The sequence below is a fragment of the Mytilus trossulus genome, chromosome 2, assembly GCF_036588685.1.
Source record: "Mytilus trossulus isolate FHL-02 chromosome 2, PNRI_Mtr1.1.1.hap1, whole genome shotgun sequence".
NCBI lineage: Eukaryota > Metazoa > Mollusca > Bivalvia > Mytilida > Mytilidae > Mytilus > Mytilus trossulus.
The window spans coordinates 6,490,883-6,508,913 of record NC_086374.1 but is presented as its reverse complement, the minus strand read 5'-3'; the positions used below and the strand labels follow the sequence as shown (position 1 = coordinate 6,508,913).

Sequence of the window (18,031 nt, the reverse complement as noted above, 5' to 3'; positions counted from 1 at the left end):
AAACGTATGAAAAAGAAAAGAAAGGATCGACAAAGAGCAATAACTACTACTGCTGCTACTGTTGACTGAGGGAATAATAATTAGGGACAAGTAATAGAAGTGTAAACTTTTAAACACGGGTGTTCACTATAGTATTACAAGGAGGTTGTCATTTTTTAGACCATTAATAATATCTTAGTCAATGAAAATAAAAATATTTGTTATGTAAAAAATAAACATATTTTCATAGATTTTTGATAATTTCTGATGCAATTCTAACCCGGTAGATTATGAAAACACATATTCTTTGACATCTCCATTTATATGAACGGTTTTCTCAAATTGAGGACCATCATAATATCCATTTCGTTGGCTTGTTTGACGTATCGAGGACATTTGGGTCGCAGACTGGTTCCGAGAGATACGTTTCTTTGTTTTATATGATGGAAACTGTAAATGGATTACTCGAAGCTGGTATTTCATTGCTGTGTGCACCTAAAAGACATTTTTTTTAAAATATAATATATCTATTATATTGATCAAATTTAATAGCTCTGATACTTTTTACAATCAATGAAGTAACTACTATATCAATCTTAATCTACTGTCTATTAAAGTAAGTTCAATATACGTTTCTTTAAAGTTTAATTAAATCTTTTTCGTATATAACACCAGTCGTATTTTGCAGATGTGATCATAAATTATTTCCAATATGCAATCTATTTCAATAATTATAACGTCTTTGCTTATTCTCTAAAGAATTGGAACCTTATTAGGCCGTTTCATTTTTCAAACATGAGAATTAATAATACTGAAATTATATCAAGATAAAATACTCACTTCTCCGTTCATATAGAAAAATATTAATGACACTAGGGATCCCTGTAAAAAAAATTAAAATCAAGAAATCAAATGTACTGAACATTGAATCACACAAAGCAAAATTAAAGTAAAATGTATAGAAATGTGAATTGCATATCAAAATCCTTTCAAAAGTATTGCTTTACTGTTTTTTAACGAAAAATTGTGGCAGTTTTTGTTAATGAACTTATCTACTAATTGATTTTTTAATTTCCTTATCATAAATAAACATAAGAAGGCAAATTATCCTGCAGTTTCAAAAACAAAGTAGAAAGATTTCGATTTTTGTTGTTTGAACTTGCATTATTTTGATTGTAAATGGAATTGTGTACGGAACACGTACTTTAGTCATACATTTTTTTGCAAAAGTAGTTGGCATTACAAAAGAAATGAAGGCAACACAAAAATACCGCTGTTCGAAAGTCATAAATCGATTTTTAGAAAACAAATCTGACTTACAAACAAAAACCGAGGCAAACACATCACCTATAAGAAGGAAACAACGGAAGAACAGAAAAAACAATATTCCAGACTTGTTACAGGACATTTTAAGGAAAATCATGTTAAGTTAAACCTGATCTCACGAATATCACAAACTCCTGCTTATACGACAATGTTACAAATATTATTACGTGACGGGAATATATTTCAAATAAATGCAAGAACATTCAGTACTGGGAAATACATGAATACATAGTATAATAGTACATTTCGACGATTACTATAATACAACTTAAAATAATTATGAATTGTTCGTCACGCGAATGTATCAACGCCAATAAAAGTGACGTCACAGGTAAATATTTAAAACAAACATATTGATCCAGTTGTTTGAGGACAGCAAAAAAGGTGCTGTTCCATTGCTTTTTGTGTGTTTTTCTTTCGCGTACATATTTTGTGGATGGATACCCAATATTCGTTGTTTTGTTTAGTTTCTTGATAATATATATTCTTGTTTTAGATTGGAAGATGTGTCAAATAATATTAGTACCAAATCACAGTCTACTGAGTTCATGATAAACTCAGGAAATATCAGTCAATCAGCAGCGGTAAATGAAATAAATACTTTATACATTTCGTACTTGCAAGTAATATACCTTATGAGACTGTCTTAGATATTAAGTATCAATAAGAATGTATGTAACAACTGTCATTTACATGTAAAACTCTGCTTTTAATAAACGGTACAGTTATCTGGTGTTAAAAGCTGAAAATGTTTTTTTCAAATATTTTCTCAAGCAACATTTGAATGCTAGACATATTACGTTGATGCATTAACTTCTATTTATCTCATACACGAAATAAGAATTGAGTATAACATGTTTATTATTCTTCTTTTTTTGTGCGACAATGATATTACTGAATGGATTACTAATGTTTAATGTCTTTTAAATTATACAAGTTCGTAGACATTTCGTGGCATACAAACGTATATTTTAGTATTCATGTAATATAATTTATTCTGGATTACAATTGTTATGATGTTGTGATAAATAATATGACACGAATTTCATTGAACATATTATGCAATCGAAAAACATATTGATTAGACTGTAACTTTAAGTTATCAAAATTTGTACAAAATGATTAAAAGATCTAAATAAATTAGTAAACCAAAAGACAACATTTCTTTTTCCATTTTAGGCCAGAATAAACTAAGCCACGTTATAATGTAATGCATTGAAAAGTATTCTTTATTGATGTTACATAACTTGGATTTGGTAATTTGAGTATATTTAATGTATAATCGCTTTAAACACTCCCAGTTTACGAAATTTAATAAGATGTATTGAACCTTGCTGTTATCAAATTTTGGATTCGAGTAGCCCTGACCAGACATGCACAGTCAATTGATGCAGAAGGTAGGAGTCGCTAATGTTATTACTACCACTGGGTAGTATCGGTTGATTGTTACTCCCTGCGGAAACCAACAGCCCAGTTGATGCAGATATTGTTTGATTTTTATATTGATTTATCATTTTGTAAATTATTTAAATTAAGAATGAACCGTGGTGAAATTAATAAAATCTAGAATATGAAATCGTTACTTCAAGTCGAAAGGTTATGGTGCTCTCTCTCTAGATATTTGATTTTTGTCTCGTTTGGCGGGAGTCAACAATGTATTTGTTTGTAATTAGGTGTAGTTCGTGGTGAACCATAAGTTGTAGGTCAATAATATTTGGTATGCAGTTGTATTAGCATTTACACATCTTATTCCCATTGAGACTTTTTTCCCCGCCCCCTCATGGTACATTGACTTTGAAGCTTTGCCTTATTTTACATGTATTACTGTAAGTTCAGAAATTATTGCATGAATTTATTATTGCGACTTTTACATTTTAGACTTGAACGCGATTTTAAGTTTGAAATATTAAGAATAATTATATATTCATATATCCAAATATGGATATATTCAAATAGCGGAAAATTAGGCGATGGCAATACACCTGAGGCCCTGACGGTCCTTTGATGTAAAAAATCCTAATTATGTCATATAATTGTATTTATTAAATATGAGTTCAAATTATTGCGATTGGAACCCATTGTTCTCATTAATAAAAACATTGCAATAATTTCTGCATTTACATTAGTTTGTATATATGGAAGTGTTTAACGACCTTGACTGGCTTTTCAGCCCTCGCACGGTCGGTAGTAGTTTGTGATTATGTCAGTTACTATATAACCACTAGTGTTCGGTCAATAATATTCAGTATACAGTTTTATAGGCATTGGCATTCCTCAATTCCATGGAGATTATTTTGCTCTACCAACGTTTTTTGTGCTCATGCATTTATTAATTGATATCTTTTTTTTTCTGTCTAGCGAAATCTAAAACAAAATGCAAACAAAAAGGCGCATATTTTTATAAGAAACATACCTGAGAATCTATGATGACTTTAGATACGATTTCATATAGAAGACGGTTTGCTTTCTCCGCTGGTGGTCTGTATGTGATGAAAAATAACTGAATGCCGAACAGTGGAACCAGAAGGAATGTCGCTTTAAGACCACGTCTGAAATAAAGTCTAAGAAAATAGTACTCTTCTTATTGATTTGATTTTTGATTTTATTTTAAGATGTCAATCAGATTACCATGACATAATAAGTAACAATAGTAAAGTACAAAACGAACGTTGAGTCACCTGAGAGCAGAAACGTTTATGCGCGTTTTCTTACAAATGGTATTACCTGAAATTCAAAATAATTCATAGTAAAAGTTATACAAAAGTTATTCCATGTCAAAACATCAAAATCCTGTATTTTGATTCAAATGATTTGCTGATCAAAGAGCCGATGAAAATAGTACATATTGAAACCAACAGGACCATGACAAAATGGTATGCTCAACGATAATATCTAAAACGCTTAATTTTCTTTTAAAAAAGTTTAAACAAAATATCAAAGTCCTAGCTAAACTCGGAAAGGAGAAAGTCTATTAAACCTACCAAAACAAATGCTTGTAATAATAACTACCGGGAAAAACGGGACACAATTGTCATATTACCGAGTTGACACAGTTATTTTCTAAAGATAACGGTTGGTTAAACCTGGTTTTAGAACAGTTGTCATTTTTTTTCATAAATGTAATTTGGATTTTCACCCTTTTCTTACTTTTTAAAGATTTTGATAGATAGACAACAAAAATGGACAGTTCCCGAAACATGACAAATGACAATATTGAGTCAGAGACAACTACTCAGAATCGGACAAGCAAATAAAAACAAATGTCACCCTTTGTAATGTGTTAAAATTGTCAAAAACAATTTTTCGTATTGGTGAATTAAAAAGAAAATAAGAATCATTTTGCGTTTGTTTAGTATTTTAATTCTAATCGTTCCTTTTTAATATTTTAATAAAATTTTGATATTGTATAATTTCTGTATAGCATTTAAAAGATTAAAGCGTTAGTCTGTTAAATCCATATAACAAGTCACTGAATTTCCGTTCATAAATATTGTTATATATTTCAAATTTCGAATCGCATGTTAATGGAACAAAATGTTTTTTTAATAACACAAACTAAATTTATTTGAAAAATTGGTAAACAATGAAAATTAAAATGACTGCTGAAAAGTTTAATCGTTCAAAATATTACCTTTTCGATCCATATTTTGATACCCCTTCTCCAATCACCAGTTTATTGCAAGTCACTATTATGACAGTTGTTATCCATTCGTTTAATGTGTTTGAGCTTTTGATTTTGCCATTTGATAAGGGACGTTCTGTTTTGAATTTGCCTCGTCGATCGCTACATTTGTGATTTTACTTTTTGCACATTATATGATATTTATCATACACCATAAGATATTTATTTTGATTAAATTTAAATCGTTAGCTTTCATCTCACTTAACGGTTATACTTCCATTGCATTAGTAAACTGCACTGAAACAGTTGAGAATGACAAAACTCAGCTTAGATAACATGCTTATGATTGTGTTCGCCAGATGAGCATTTCGTCTCTTAACAACATTTAATATTTTCTCTCAAATAATAGTTTTCAGGCCAAAAAATATGAAATTGAAGAGAAATAAAGAGAAAACCAAACATTGAAACATTGCATAAAAATTGAGAAAGCCAACAATGTCTAAGGGAAAAAAAATACATTAGTATTCGAACGTTTTATTTTATACTCGAACTCAGCATCAGAATATTGATAAGGAATTAAATAAATGCTACAACTGAGATAGTATTACAACCTAATTCAAGTATGTAAGGAGAAGGACGTCGACGACAGACACATTGATCTATGGCAGCGTTAAACTATTGTTTTGAAAAATGTCTGAAAGATATTTTATATTAATCTATATTATAGGGGCCATAATATATTACAATTAGATACACAATGTATCTGTCACATCAAAGCAATCATAATATATTGCAATTCAGCTTTTTTTGCAATAAGCCATTGTGTTGATATAGATAATGAAACAAATGTACTACGATAAGAAGGAACTGAGTTATACTGTAATTCTAACTTTACCTGTAGTTACTTGGTTCATTAGGGTGACTTTGAAGTCTGGTCAACATTATCCTGAGAATACTACACAAAAACATCAGATTTAACTGAAATAAATGACTTTATTATCGGTTATACAGATGATGATGAAGAGAACATAAATTTAAAAAAGAAGTTACTTCGTGGTTTCTCTGAATTTAAAAAAAAAAAATGTATTGCAACAGGTTATTCATAGCAACTGAAATACATTTCAAAGCCAAATGTGAGCTATTGAATAAGACTTGTCAATCAGCAAACCTGCGACGGATTAAGAATACAGACTGCATATATAAACACAAAAGTATTCAATTAATTGCATATGTTAATTTCATCAGTCAATTTAAAGAAAGAAAACAAAAACTGAGAAAATCTTATAAACTCCAAAATGGAGAAAAAGGGGTACGTCAATAATCGAGAAAATATGTAGACAAAATATCACATACGAGAAAAATATTCAATCGGTTAAACATTATATAAGACGAATAGCTATAATACTAAAATAACAAGGTCCAATTTGTCAGCCGTCATGGGGTAATAATGACAAATCAAAGAATTCAACTTTATATATAGCTAATATAGAACAGTGGTGTTGAAGAGAAATTATAGCAGTCCAGACCCTTTTGTTTTCCACGTAATTAATATTTCCAATAATTAAAAAATCCCGGGTCGAATCCGATACCTATATCAAAAGTATATTCTCCTGTTACCCATTACCTTATCTGTACGTTCAAGATCTGATAGACGCACCTTCAAACGGTGTATTTAGGATTTGCTATATACACGGGTCATACTCACTAGGTTAACACTTCTTACTTTAATCATTGTCCTATTTTTTACTTTGTGTAGTATATTAATCAGCATAACTATATAAGATGACAATTCGAATACTTAAAATCTAGAAGTTAAAATAAGGCGTATATAGCTAACGGCGAATCAAAGAATTCAATATTATTATTAACTAATATTGGACAATGCTGTTGATGAAAAATTACTCCAGTTGCAGGTCGACGGCTTAAAACAGCATGACTTTATCAGATGAAAATCCAGGCTTAAATAAGGCTAACACATAGTTTTATACTTTAATTTAATCACGGACCCGCGATATCACGGGTGTGTTCTACTTCTTTCTATTTAAATTGACTGCAAAATTAAGTCGTTTTTGAGTTGAGACACAGACATATTGTATCGGTAAACCGACTTTCTTTTTATGTAAGGAGCATACAGCTGGTATAGAAGTATTTTAGTAAACTTACCAATATGCATATGAGGTTCGGAATGTACAATATCCATTCGTAGATACCCATATTTTTAACCCAGCAGCTAAAATGCACAAATACATTATCTTAAATATGAATTGCTATAAAACACAGTAAACATATAGCAATACTGTAACAGTGAATAATTCCAACTACAAATCTTATCCAAGTTTTTTAAAAATTGAAAAACCTTAACGATGTCTGTTTAACGTTAGAGTTTATTTTGTTCAAGAATTTTTATCGAGTCATACTGAAATGTAATTATTTATCTGTTTTTGATTTTTTTTTATTTTTGCTTGGTTTGGGGTATTTTTTTCCTTATTTTTTGCAAAAAATCAATGCTCTATAATTTTTTACTGTGTGCTTGTTTAGCTTTCTTACTATTTGTATCTGAGCGTCACTGATGAGTGTAATGCAGACGAAACGCACGTCTGACGTACTAAATTACAAGCCTGGTACCTTTGATAACTAATTGATACTTTTTAACCATCACTCAACAATTACTTTATATGTCAAATTTAATGCTTTTGATTTATCTGTGCTGACTCTTTTTTTCTCTATTTGGCCTTCTTAACTTTTTTTTATTTCAGCCTCACTGATGAGTATTTTGCAGACAAAAAGTTTTAGGCATATTAGTTGTTGACTCTTTTTTATGTGGAACAAATCAATTCCTAAATAAACAATAAAATTCAGCAACATGTATACCCTTATCAAAAATTTCATGCATAAAATATAAAGAAATGAATTTGAAAAGTGTATGAAAAAATATTGCAAGTTAAACACTGTCCACACTAGGGAGTATATGTGTAGACAACACATACATAATAGGACGATAAATGTGTCCTCGGACCATTGTCAAATCACTTGGTCCTGGAAATGAATATATCTACCTTTTAAACACGTTATAATAGTATAAGATAGTATTAATAGTGTGCTACTTAAAGTCTAACAAGGACGTATTACTTACTCATAATCAGCTGTAGTAAGTCTAACAATGACGTATTACTTACTCATAATCAGCTGTAGTAAGTCCCACAAGGACGTATTACTCACTCATAATCAACTGTAGTAAGTCTAACAAGGACGTATTACTTACTCATAATCAGCTGTAGTAAGTCTAACAATGACATAAACCAATATAGGTATCAACGAACATCCTGTAAAATATAATAAATTGTTTTTAATGAAATCCTCAGGAATATGGACTAACATAAATCCGTCATTCAATTTTAAACAACTGATTTATTTGAAACACACATCGTTCATTTTATTTTCATTGCTGCTTATTGTTAAATGTATGATAACTTCATATCTGTCAGAATCGTCATGATTTTTTGCCTATCTCTGAGTAATTTCTTTATAGAAAATGCAATGCAAACAATAACATTAATTGAATACTAAATGTTTCTGTGCTATATATACGCACTGGCTTTAATTTGATTTCATCCCGTCAGTAATATTTCTACATTTGCCTTAACAGGAAATAAAGTTAGATTAATGTTTTAAAAGGTTCCTCTTTGAAAAATAATTATACATTTGTGTTTATCGAGCACAAACACATCCTTGGAATCATTTCGTTCTGTGTCATAAAAATATCGGAAATATTTCTATATTAGATTTTGCATCATTCAAATGCAGTTCCATTTTCATTGAAATTGTATAATTGTTTGTACGTATTTCATCTATAAATTCAATGACAACTTTTTACACTGCAGATTTTCAAATCTGTAAAAAAATTATTTCATGCTTATTAAAATCATAATGCAAAAATACCAATACTGTTATTCTCTATGGATACTACACAAAAAAATGTTTGAACCAAGTTAGGAATATGCCAGTTGTTTATCTATTCGTTTGATGTGTTTGAGCTTTTGCTATTTGATTTGGGACTTTCCATTTTGAAATTTCAGTATTTTTGTGATTTAACTTTTTACAACACGTAGCAAATATATTTTCCTATTAGCTTTTCGTCATTTTCCGAAAAGAAATCTTTTTACCAAAAAAGAACAGAAAATACAGAAGTCCAAGCCATACTCATAAAGGGAAGTCCATATAAACTGACATAATTAAACGCTATAATTAAATCGATGCTTTCAAAAAGAAACATGATCAGGCATGTCAACTTACGACATACCTTTACCTTGACGCATTATTCTGAGTTTCATATAAATTGTGGACATCAAATTGTGTAATTCATTAAAGAACAAGCCACAAATACAACGAAATTAAAGAATAAAGTAAGACAACTAAATAAAAAAAAACGAATTCAAAAGGACATTTGAAACGGAATTTTCTTAACACTTGGCAAAAATTCAAATGTAACATCTTGTTTAGCTAGAAGTATGCGCTTCTTTTATAAAATTATCTAAATATGAAATCTGCAATATTTATCCAGCCAATGAATGTTGACTTTTTATACTTACCCCATCCAGTAATGTAATACCAAGTAAGATTTTTAGGAACTCTGAAAGCTTGTATCAGTAACCGATGCAAGTAAAAACCTTCACAAAACATCCAAAAGTAATTACAAGTTGAACAGTACCTATGTACTGCATATAACACTCTGCAAAATATCTGTAACAAGAGAACAAGTGAGTATAAAGTTATAGTACACATCTTATCGTTAGAAGCTTAATTCGATATTATGATGTTAATTCGGCAACCGGGCATTAGGAGTTGGCTGCTATTATTGCAATGAAGTTGTAGAGACGAAAACACATACTAATATATATTGGTATTCTTTGAATTTTAATGCATCAGCGCATTTTTGTTAAAATATTATCAACATTTTGTGTGTGCCTAATTTATACACATATTAAATATTATCCTGTTACAGCGCAATTCTTCTGGCAACTTAGTTTATATATCAGTATAGTATTAAGACCATCAACAATGTGCAAACACCATCTCATGTAATTAGCCTTAAAATGACATAACATCACAAAATATAACAAATTCCAACGAAAAACCAATATTGCAGACAGGAACCAATGACAACCACTAGATTAAACTTGGGTCAAACACGACCAGAATGTGGTTGGGTTAAACATATTTGATTGAACTAAACTTTGCGCCAAATCTATGGCAGTAGTGAAAACGCACGACAGAAGAGGAAAGATTATAAACAAAATAAATTATCTAACAAATAGACAAATACATGAAAAAGTACCAATCTAAGAGGACTCTCGGTGACTTAAAACTGGTTTTAATTGTTTTGTGTTGTCAGGTTTTAAAGCAAACCAATACGACTAAACTCAATAAACTTGTAACTAAATAAAAATGGCTGTCAAGTCAGCTATCTCAGCATTGGTAGCGTGAATAATAAACAGTAAAATGAGACTTTTATTAAACATCTGGAACCTCTGATACAATGAACATCGACATACATGTACAATTTTCTATCAACAATATAATTACATACGGGGCGGAGCTACTAAAATAACATTCTTGTATTTTTTTTACGGACTAACGTATTCATCTTAAATTCTACAATGTAATTAAATGCAAGGCTAACAGCTATCTGCGCTGCTTCTCACCTCTAAACTACGACCCTTACTCATAAGATAAGAAGCGAGACATACAGTTAAATAAAGGCAACAGTAGTATACCGATGTTCGAAATTAATAAATCAATTGAGAAAAAAAAAACAAATCCGGGTTATAAACAGAAACTGATGGAAACGCATCAAAAAAGAGTACTACGACACAACAGAAACACAACATTAAAATGAAACATACACAGAAACGAACTATAATATAGCAATGGCTATTTCCTGACTTGGAACTTGTTATTTTTTGCTGCCAATTTAATGCATGTCAGTAACAGTTGATTCATTGATGATTTATTTATATATTTTCTTCTTTCTACTTGGTGTTAATAATGGAAACTGTTGCGTTGTTGGTTTTTTGTATGTATTGCATTTATTTTTCACAACAGGCAAACAAAATTTATGCAAAAACAACAATCGCCTCTCAGTATATATATTTTCCTCCTCAAGTAAGTTTAGTTTGATCACATGGACCAAAACCAGTAGCAAACATATGTGTTAGTGTCATTCAATCATTATTATATCTACAAAATATAATGACGATTCGCTTATCGAAAGAGAATAAACGATAGAATTAATATATGCAATAAATGATGGAAGGGATATTGTACACAAAAGACATTTTACTACTACCGAGCATCACTGAAGAGACATCCATTGTCGAAATGCGCATCTGGTGCAAGAAAATTAGTACCGTTAATTTCATTAACATTATTCTACCGAAAGTAGTCTATGCAATTTGGTGTCAATAACATTTTCGATTCGTGTCAGCTTGTTTTGGTTTACTGTGCCACGTCTAGTCCTGGATGTTACTAAGCAGTAATATGATATATCTTATGCATCGTGTCCATTGATTTGTCAAAGGTTTCTCCACAAGCGATTCATTTCACAAGTTTTACATACCAGACTTACTTGACCTTGTAAGTAAAATGAATCGGAATGGGTGATCAATTGTATAGAGTATTTGTAGAGGAAACTTCTTTGTTCAATACATCTATATTAAGTCCTTGCATTATATTCAGTTGTGTTATGAATAAAGATCTTCAGAAGAGACTAGAAGATTGGTGCGATACATTTTCTCCATGACCTGATTTTTGTACAAAATGTGCTTATGAAGAAAATAATGATGTATGCATTTACAAATTGTCAGATCGGAAATCTATAGAACAATATACCATTGTTTATATTGAATAAAGACAAGAATAAAGCTTCTATTATTATTAAAACGTTACGGCAATATATAAAACCAACTGTTAGTAGTTTATAAATATTACATTAACCAAGTATCGTTTATATTTGTAAAGAAAACAATCAGTGCTTACAGTGTTTTGATGCATCCTTGTCGATTCCGGATTATCGAGCCGGTCGTTGTATATCAATAAATCCCATAGAATGGTCACAATACAGGTCATTATGAACGAAAGAAACAAACAGGTATGTAGTCTTATCCTATGTTGGGATCTCAGTTGCCTGTAAAGAAATAAAATCTGATGAAATCTTTGAGGCAAAATTCAAATATCCTAATCGTCTTCACCAATTGATTAATGATCTGTTTAAATTAGATTATTAGGAACCATGATAAGATATTTAAAGCAAAGTACACAATATTCAATTGTCTTCATTAATGAGTATAAGTGCATATATTTTGACATAAACAAAAAAAGATACAAGTAACAATAATCACGGATTTATTATTCCATAATGTCGTACAAGTGAGATAATTAGCGCTATAAAACCAGGCTCGATCCACCATTTTTTACATTTGAAAATGCATGTACCAAGTCGGGAATTTGATTTTGCCATTTGATTAGGGACTTTCTGTTTTAAATTTAATCGGAGTTCATTATTTTTTTAATTTTACTTTTTAACAAGATATAAGATTATATATAACGTGTTCAAAGCACAACTTCAACCCGTAAATCAACCATGGTAGCCTATTTTATTTACCATTAGTTATTGCTCTTTGATTTAAAAAAAAAGAAGAAGATTCTTGTTGAACGAACCGATCCGGCTGACCGAAACATATAATCATTACTTCTTTTCACGGTTCAAGTATCAACTTTTCACGGTATAGAAGAGGGACAAAAGATACCAAAGGGACAGTCAAACTCATAAATCCAAAACAAACTGACAACGCCATGGCTAAAAATGAAAAAGACAAACACAAAAACAAAAGTACACGTGACACAACATAGAAAACTAAAGAATAAACAACACGAACCCCACCAAAAACTAGGGGTGATCTCAGGTGCTCCGGAAGGGTAAGCAGATCCTGCTCCACATGCGGAACCCGTCGTGTTGCTTATGTAATTACAAATCCGGTAAATAGTCTAATTTGGTAGGTCAAATTCATGAAAGGGAAGGGGAATGTATTTACGACGTAAGGAACATATCCGATATCATTTGTGAAACGTTTGTTCCATAACGGTCAACCAACTCGTGATGGCGTCCGTAAAATTTACGAAGGGATGATTTCAACTTCACCATTTGGAACTCTTGGTTTAATTGCTTCCTTCTGAGCAGTAACCCTCTTTCAAGAAAATCATGATAGGAAATGCAAGCACGGGAATATCGTATCAATTGGGAGATATATACCCCGTATGCAGGTGCTGCTGGAATGTTGCTACTTAGAAATGGAAAGTTCACAATTGGATATAGGTATCAACGAAAAGTTTCTATGCGAAATATTCAGCTCGTCTACGGTATAACCGTAATATACGTTGATAATTGCTGGTATGTTCTGGAATTGTGGTGTGTGTTAGGTTTATCTTTTTCCATATTGAAATTGATCTCAAATATCAAACTGATGCTGTGAATAAAATTCCATATTTTAGCCCATTAGCATAAATTTTATCGATGTCTTTTTGATTCATTTCTTTTTAATTTCGTTTGACATGGTAACTACGTATTATTAGTGTAAAACAGTTATGTCGGCAAAATCCGATGATTTACCAGTATTAGATATGTGCAGGATGTTAAAATGTACTGATACCAGGATATCGATCATAAAAATTAGTTATTGATCTTTTTGCACTCTGGAAAAAATATTCAAAAACAAAATTAGATTTGCAGGAATGGATGACATATCGACACTTTATTGAGAAATAACACATAAAAATGCCTGATCTTTCACATAAATTTTTAACTATCTTCAGTTTGAAGGCATCATATCATTGTTCCTTAGAAGTCGTTTATGATAATATTTATCAATGACAGTGCACCAAAGTAGACATTTCTAATGTATTGCGAGAATATGATCGAGAAGTGTTGTCATGAATGGAAGAAAACTTAGCTTTATGACTATGATAGAGCAGCCAAGTAATATTTAAACATTTTAAAATGTCGCCATACGGCCTATTTCTTACATAATAATCACAATACTTTTATCAGTAAGTATCAACGCATCATGAATATCCAAAATTACTCTTAATATTCCATGAATGATCAACTGTATCATTTTACCGTAAAAGGGATTGTGATGTTCATTTAGTATTTCCTACAACATAAAGCTATTTGCAACTCATAGAATTTCCCGGGGATGTTTGCATATTGTCGTGTAAAGATTAATTGGCAGTTTCTGTTAAATGAGAGAATGTGACATATCCCAATGTATCCTGAATTATGGATTGGTTTTGAAAAGTGTTACACTTCTAGTTCTTCATGAAAATGAAAATTAATACGATTCTTCTTTATACCTTTCGGGTATTTGTGACGTTTTTCGTGTTGCTTAATAAATGAAAATTGATTTTAAAGGTTCGAAAAAACATCTACCAATTTGGGCTTCAAAAATAATATTTAAAAACATATTCCTAAATCCTTGTGTGGCCTTGGCTTTGATAAATGAGACATGTTTTCCCATGCAAAAATTCATTTAGTTGGAAACAACAATTTAACATTTCACAATACAAAACGATAAGTGGCTAATGTTAAAAACACCTCTCATTCATTTATCATAGTTAATGCAGACATACTGTATATTTTATTAGATTTATATATAAATGAGTGACCGTTATGGAGGGAGAGTTTTCGAAGTAATATGTTCATACTTATAATTTAACTGTTCACACAATTTTGAATTTTTGAAATAATAGGATTTTCTACCTCAGGAATAGATTATCTTATCAGTATTTGGCAAAACTTTTACGATTTTTTAGTTCTCAATGCTCTTCAACTTCGTACTTTATTTGACCTTTTTAATAATTTTTGATTCGAGCGTCACTGATGAGTCTTTTGTAGACGAAACGTGCGTCTGACGTAAATATTAAATTTTAATCCTGGTATCTATGATGAGTGCATTTGCTAGTATATTTCTTGTGATACAAATTTACAAATTTTCAAAAATTCAAAATTCAGAGAAAAAAAATGTTTTAATATTCTTTTCAGTTCCCCTTTAGGCAAACAGCTGATAGAGCATTCAAGAATGTATACAACTTTGGGTTTCAAATAAATACGTTTGTACGTTTATGGTGAAGGTTAATCAAGTAAAATGCTCAGACACACCGATCTGTTGTTCATTTTATAATATCAATATAACTCAATATCGAATCAATACATGCCCAAAACTAATGTCGTCGGACATCATATGTTGATATTTACATCCATAGATATGCACTTATTGTGGGCTATTGTTTTATTTCATTTGTTTTTTTAACCATGACCTTATTTTTCGGCGCATGAAACATAATAAATTGCAATCAAACGTCAGCATATTAATCCAACGATAAATCATTAGGGCATCAAGGGGTCAAAATTCACAGTGACAGTCATGAAGTTATGATTAGAAATGAAAAGAAATTATTAAAAGACTACCATCTTCGCCAAAAGTCTTAAAAGACACAAAAACAATAAGGAATTACCAATGCATTCTATAATACTTAAACCGTCTAGCACGGGTTATTCTAAAAATGAAAATGATTTCAACATACATTTATATTCTATAAAAATATCTTTGTTGTATTCGTTTACTATACATCTAAGATCGCATTATGATCGATTATAATATGGACCAGTACTGAGTTGTCATATTGTTTACTCAATGTTTTCATAACTAACAAATGTCTAGTTTTCGTTTATACCGATACCGCCGCATTATACGTTAAAGACAAATACATGTAATATTATTCTGTCTATAAAACTTACAAACCTTAAAGACAAAAACACAACACAAGCAGGAACTAGTAGCACTAAACTAGCACTTGAACAGGCTATTCCGACATATACTAAACTTTTGTATATCTGTATGAAAAATATTAAAATCGAAATTAATAGCGTAGAACACAACATATATTAAGTAACATTATTTTTTTCTTTTCAACAGTTTATCAAATAAAAGAGGGACGAAAGATACTAGAGGGAGAGTCACACTCAAATAAAGTACATTTGTGACAGTCAGTTTGTTCTATTTTAGTATATCGTTATCATAAATTAAAATTATGTACGCCAGAGGACGCTTCGTCTCCTAAGAATTCATCGTGACGCTAAAACCAGTTGCGCATTCAGACAAGTCTCTTCAAAGATGTTGGTCGGTGATGTATAGTATATTTAAAATAATTCAAGCCCTAAAACAACATTAACAAACTGATAAAACCAGGAAGGATCAAATGTATTTAAACTCAGAAATATATAATATCGATATCTTATTCCTTGACGATTGACGTAGGATGAACTGTGATTGTAAACTAAAGTTTTGTTTTCTTATCTATTTTTTACCATGTATGTTAGAATCCTACCTTGAGATTTAAACATGGTGTGTAGTCGGTCCATTCTCTGTTAGACATGGAATCTACCCACCAGGTTCCATTTTCTGTACAAGATTTACGTGCATATCCTGAAACGATTTAATGTTAAGAGTAAATTTTAATGTGAAAGTTCTTAGTTAGCTTTGAATGATGATCAGTTTATTAAGCCCTGTTGGTATCGTCAGCTCATTAGTCAGTGCCTCAGTACTTGCCCTATTTATGACCCCCATTTGTTAAACTATCCATTTATTTGTTGTGAAATTATAAAAGAAACTTAGGTGTCAACTTCTTCAGACGAATGCGATTTATATGGATTCGCATTTTTTTTCATGTTCCTTTTGATCATGTAGACCTTCACATGCATCGCCATGGTCCGTTCTGTTGCATAGTTGGCTCTCAATTACCTTGTTTTGCGAAATCACATAAAATACTGAATAGACATGCAACAACAAACCCGTCCCATGGGAAAAGTAAAAGAGGATTGATGAAAACATACCAATTTACTTTATGGATTAAGATTCCTTACCAGTTGAAGCTTGTTTTAATGCTTAAAAAAGACGTCAACCTACTGAGGGAAACAGTAAACTAGAAATGATTATCCATTTTAACGCATGTTTTATATGTTCATGCTTCTAAGTGATCTAGATCAGTAGGCGATTAAGAAATCTTATAAGGGCTAACGAGATTCAAGAGTCACACTAAATATTGATGCGACGTACTTTTAATGGACAAAATATTTAAAACTAAATAAAAGAAAGAGCTAGTTTAAAACTCAATTATTCTGTTTCACTATGAAATAATTGCTCTGAGAAGATTCAATGAAGCAATAAATGTAATTATTGAGTATTATATAAATTCTCTTAACCTGACACTTGTTGTCTCTGGAAAGTAATCACTGTATAATTCTGATTATGTTTTTTTATATAATGTTATCGCATAGGCACGGAAATACACAATGATGGAAATATAAATCATCAAATTTAATACAAAGTTCACTTTCTGATTAGCGGAAACGTCTTCTTTCTTGAGGTTTGTTCTAACGAGAAAGTTAGTTTTTAATTGGGTTAAAGGTGGCTCGTGGGTACAAAAATTTTAGCAAAAAATTAAACCTTTATTTTCTCATTACAAATTTTATTCATTACACTATTAGTTGTTACTTTATGATATGGTACAAAAAACAATCCAAAAAATTGATTTGGTTTGGCCCCAGATGACTTAAAAATTGAAAAAGCTCCAAATTATCTCCCTTTGGTGCAAAAATGCCATTTTTTTTTGGCGTTAAATTTGAAATATCTTTTTTAACTCATTGGTGACCTATATTTTTTATTATTGTTTTCAAATAAGCTGTACATAAACTAAATAATTGTAAAATTTAAGCGATTTCTGTCATAAGGTTATTTCTTTATTTCGATATTTCCTCTTTTTCTCCTATTAGTTCAACAGAAAAAAAGGGACATTAACAAAAATGTATGCTTCTTCCAGAGGCAGATTTTAGCTTAAATGAACGGTGACCCCATTTTTTTATTTCATTTTTCTTTTTAGTATATGATAAAGTTCATTTATGAAAAAATATAGCGAAATCCTATATTAGAAAAAAAAATTGATTTATACCCAGGAGCCCCCTTAAGTCAATTTAATTTGTTAATTCTATTG

General features: G+C 30.7%; 1 protein-coding gene across 1 annotated transcript in view; it reads right to left on the bottom strand.

Annotated features, from left to right (window-relative positions):
• Window positions 1-267: 267 nt before the first annotated feature.
• LOC134704804 (calcitonin gene-related peptide type 1 receptor-like) overlaps window positions 268-18,031 on the bottom strand; it is a 38,845-nt gene continuing 21,081 nt past the window's right edge. The window contains exons 2-11 of the mRNA XM_063563587.1: window positions 16,370-16,467; window positions 15,784-15,875; window positions 11,963-12,110; window positions 9,517-9,667; window positions 8,190-8,250; window positions 7,091-7,157; window positions 5,823-5,905; window positions 3,719-3,854; window positions 820-861; window positions 268-474 (exon numbers count right to left, since the gene is read on the bottom strand). Of these exons, the coding sequence (XP_063419657.1) occupies window positions 268-474; window positions 820-861; window positions 3,719-3,854; window positions 5,823-5,905; window positions 7,091-7,157; window positions 8,190-8,250; window positions 9,517-9,667; window positions 11,963-12,110; window positions 15,784-15,875; window positions 16,370-16,467 (1,085 nt within the window). The remainder of the gene's footprint in view (window positions 475-819; window positions 862-3,718; window positions 3,855-5,822; window positions 5,906-7,090; window positions 7,158-8,189; window positions 8,251-9,516; window positions 9,668-11,962; window positions 12,111-15,783; window positions 15,876-16,369; window positions 16,468-18,031) is intronic.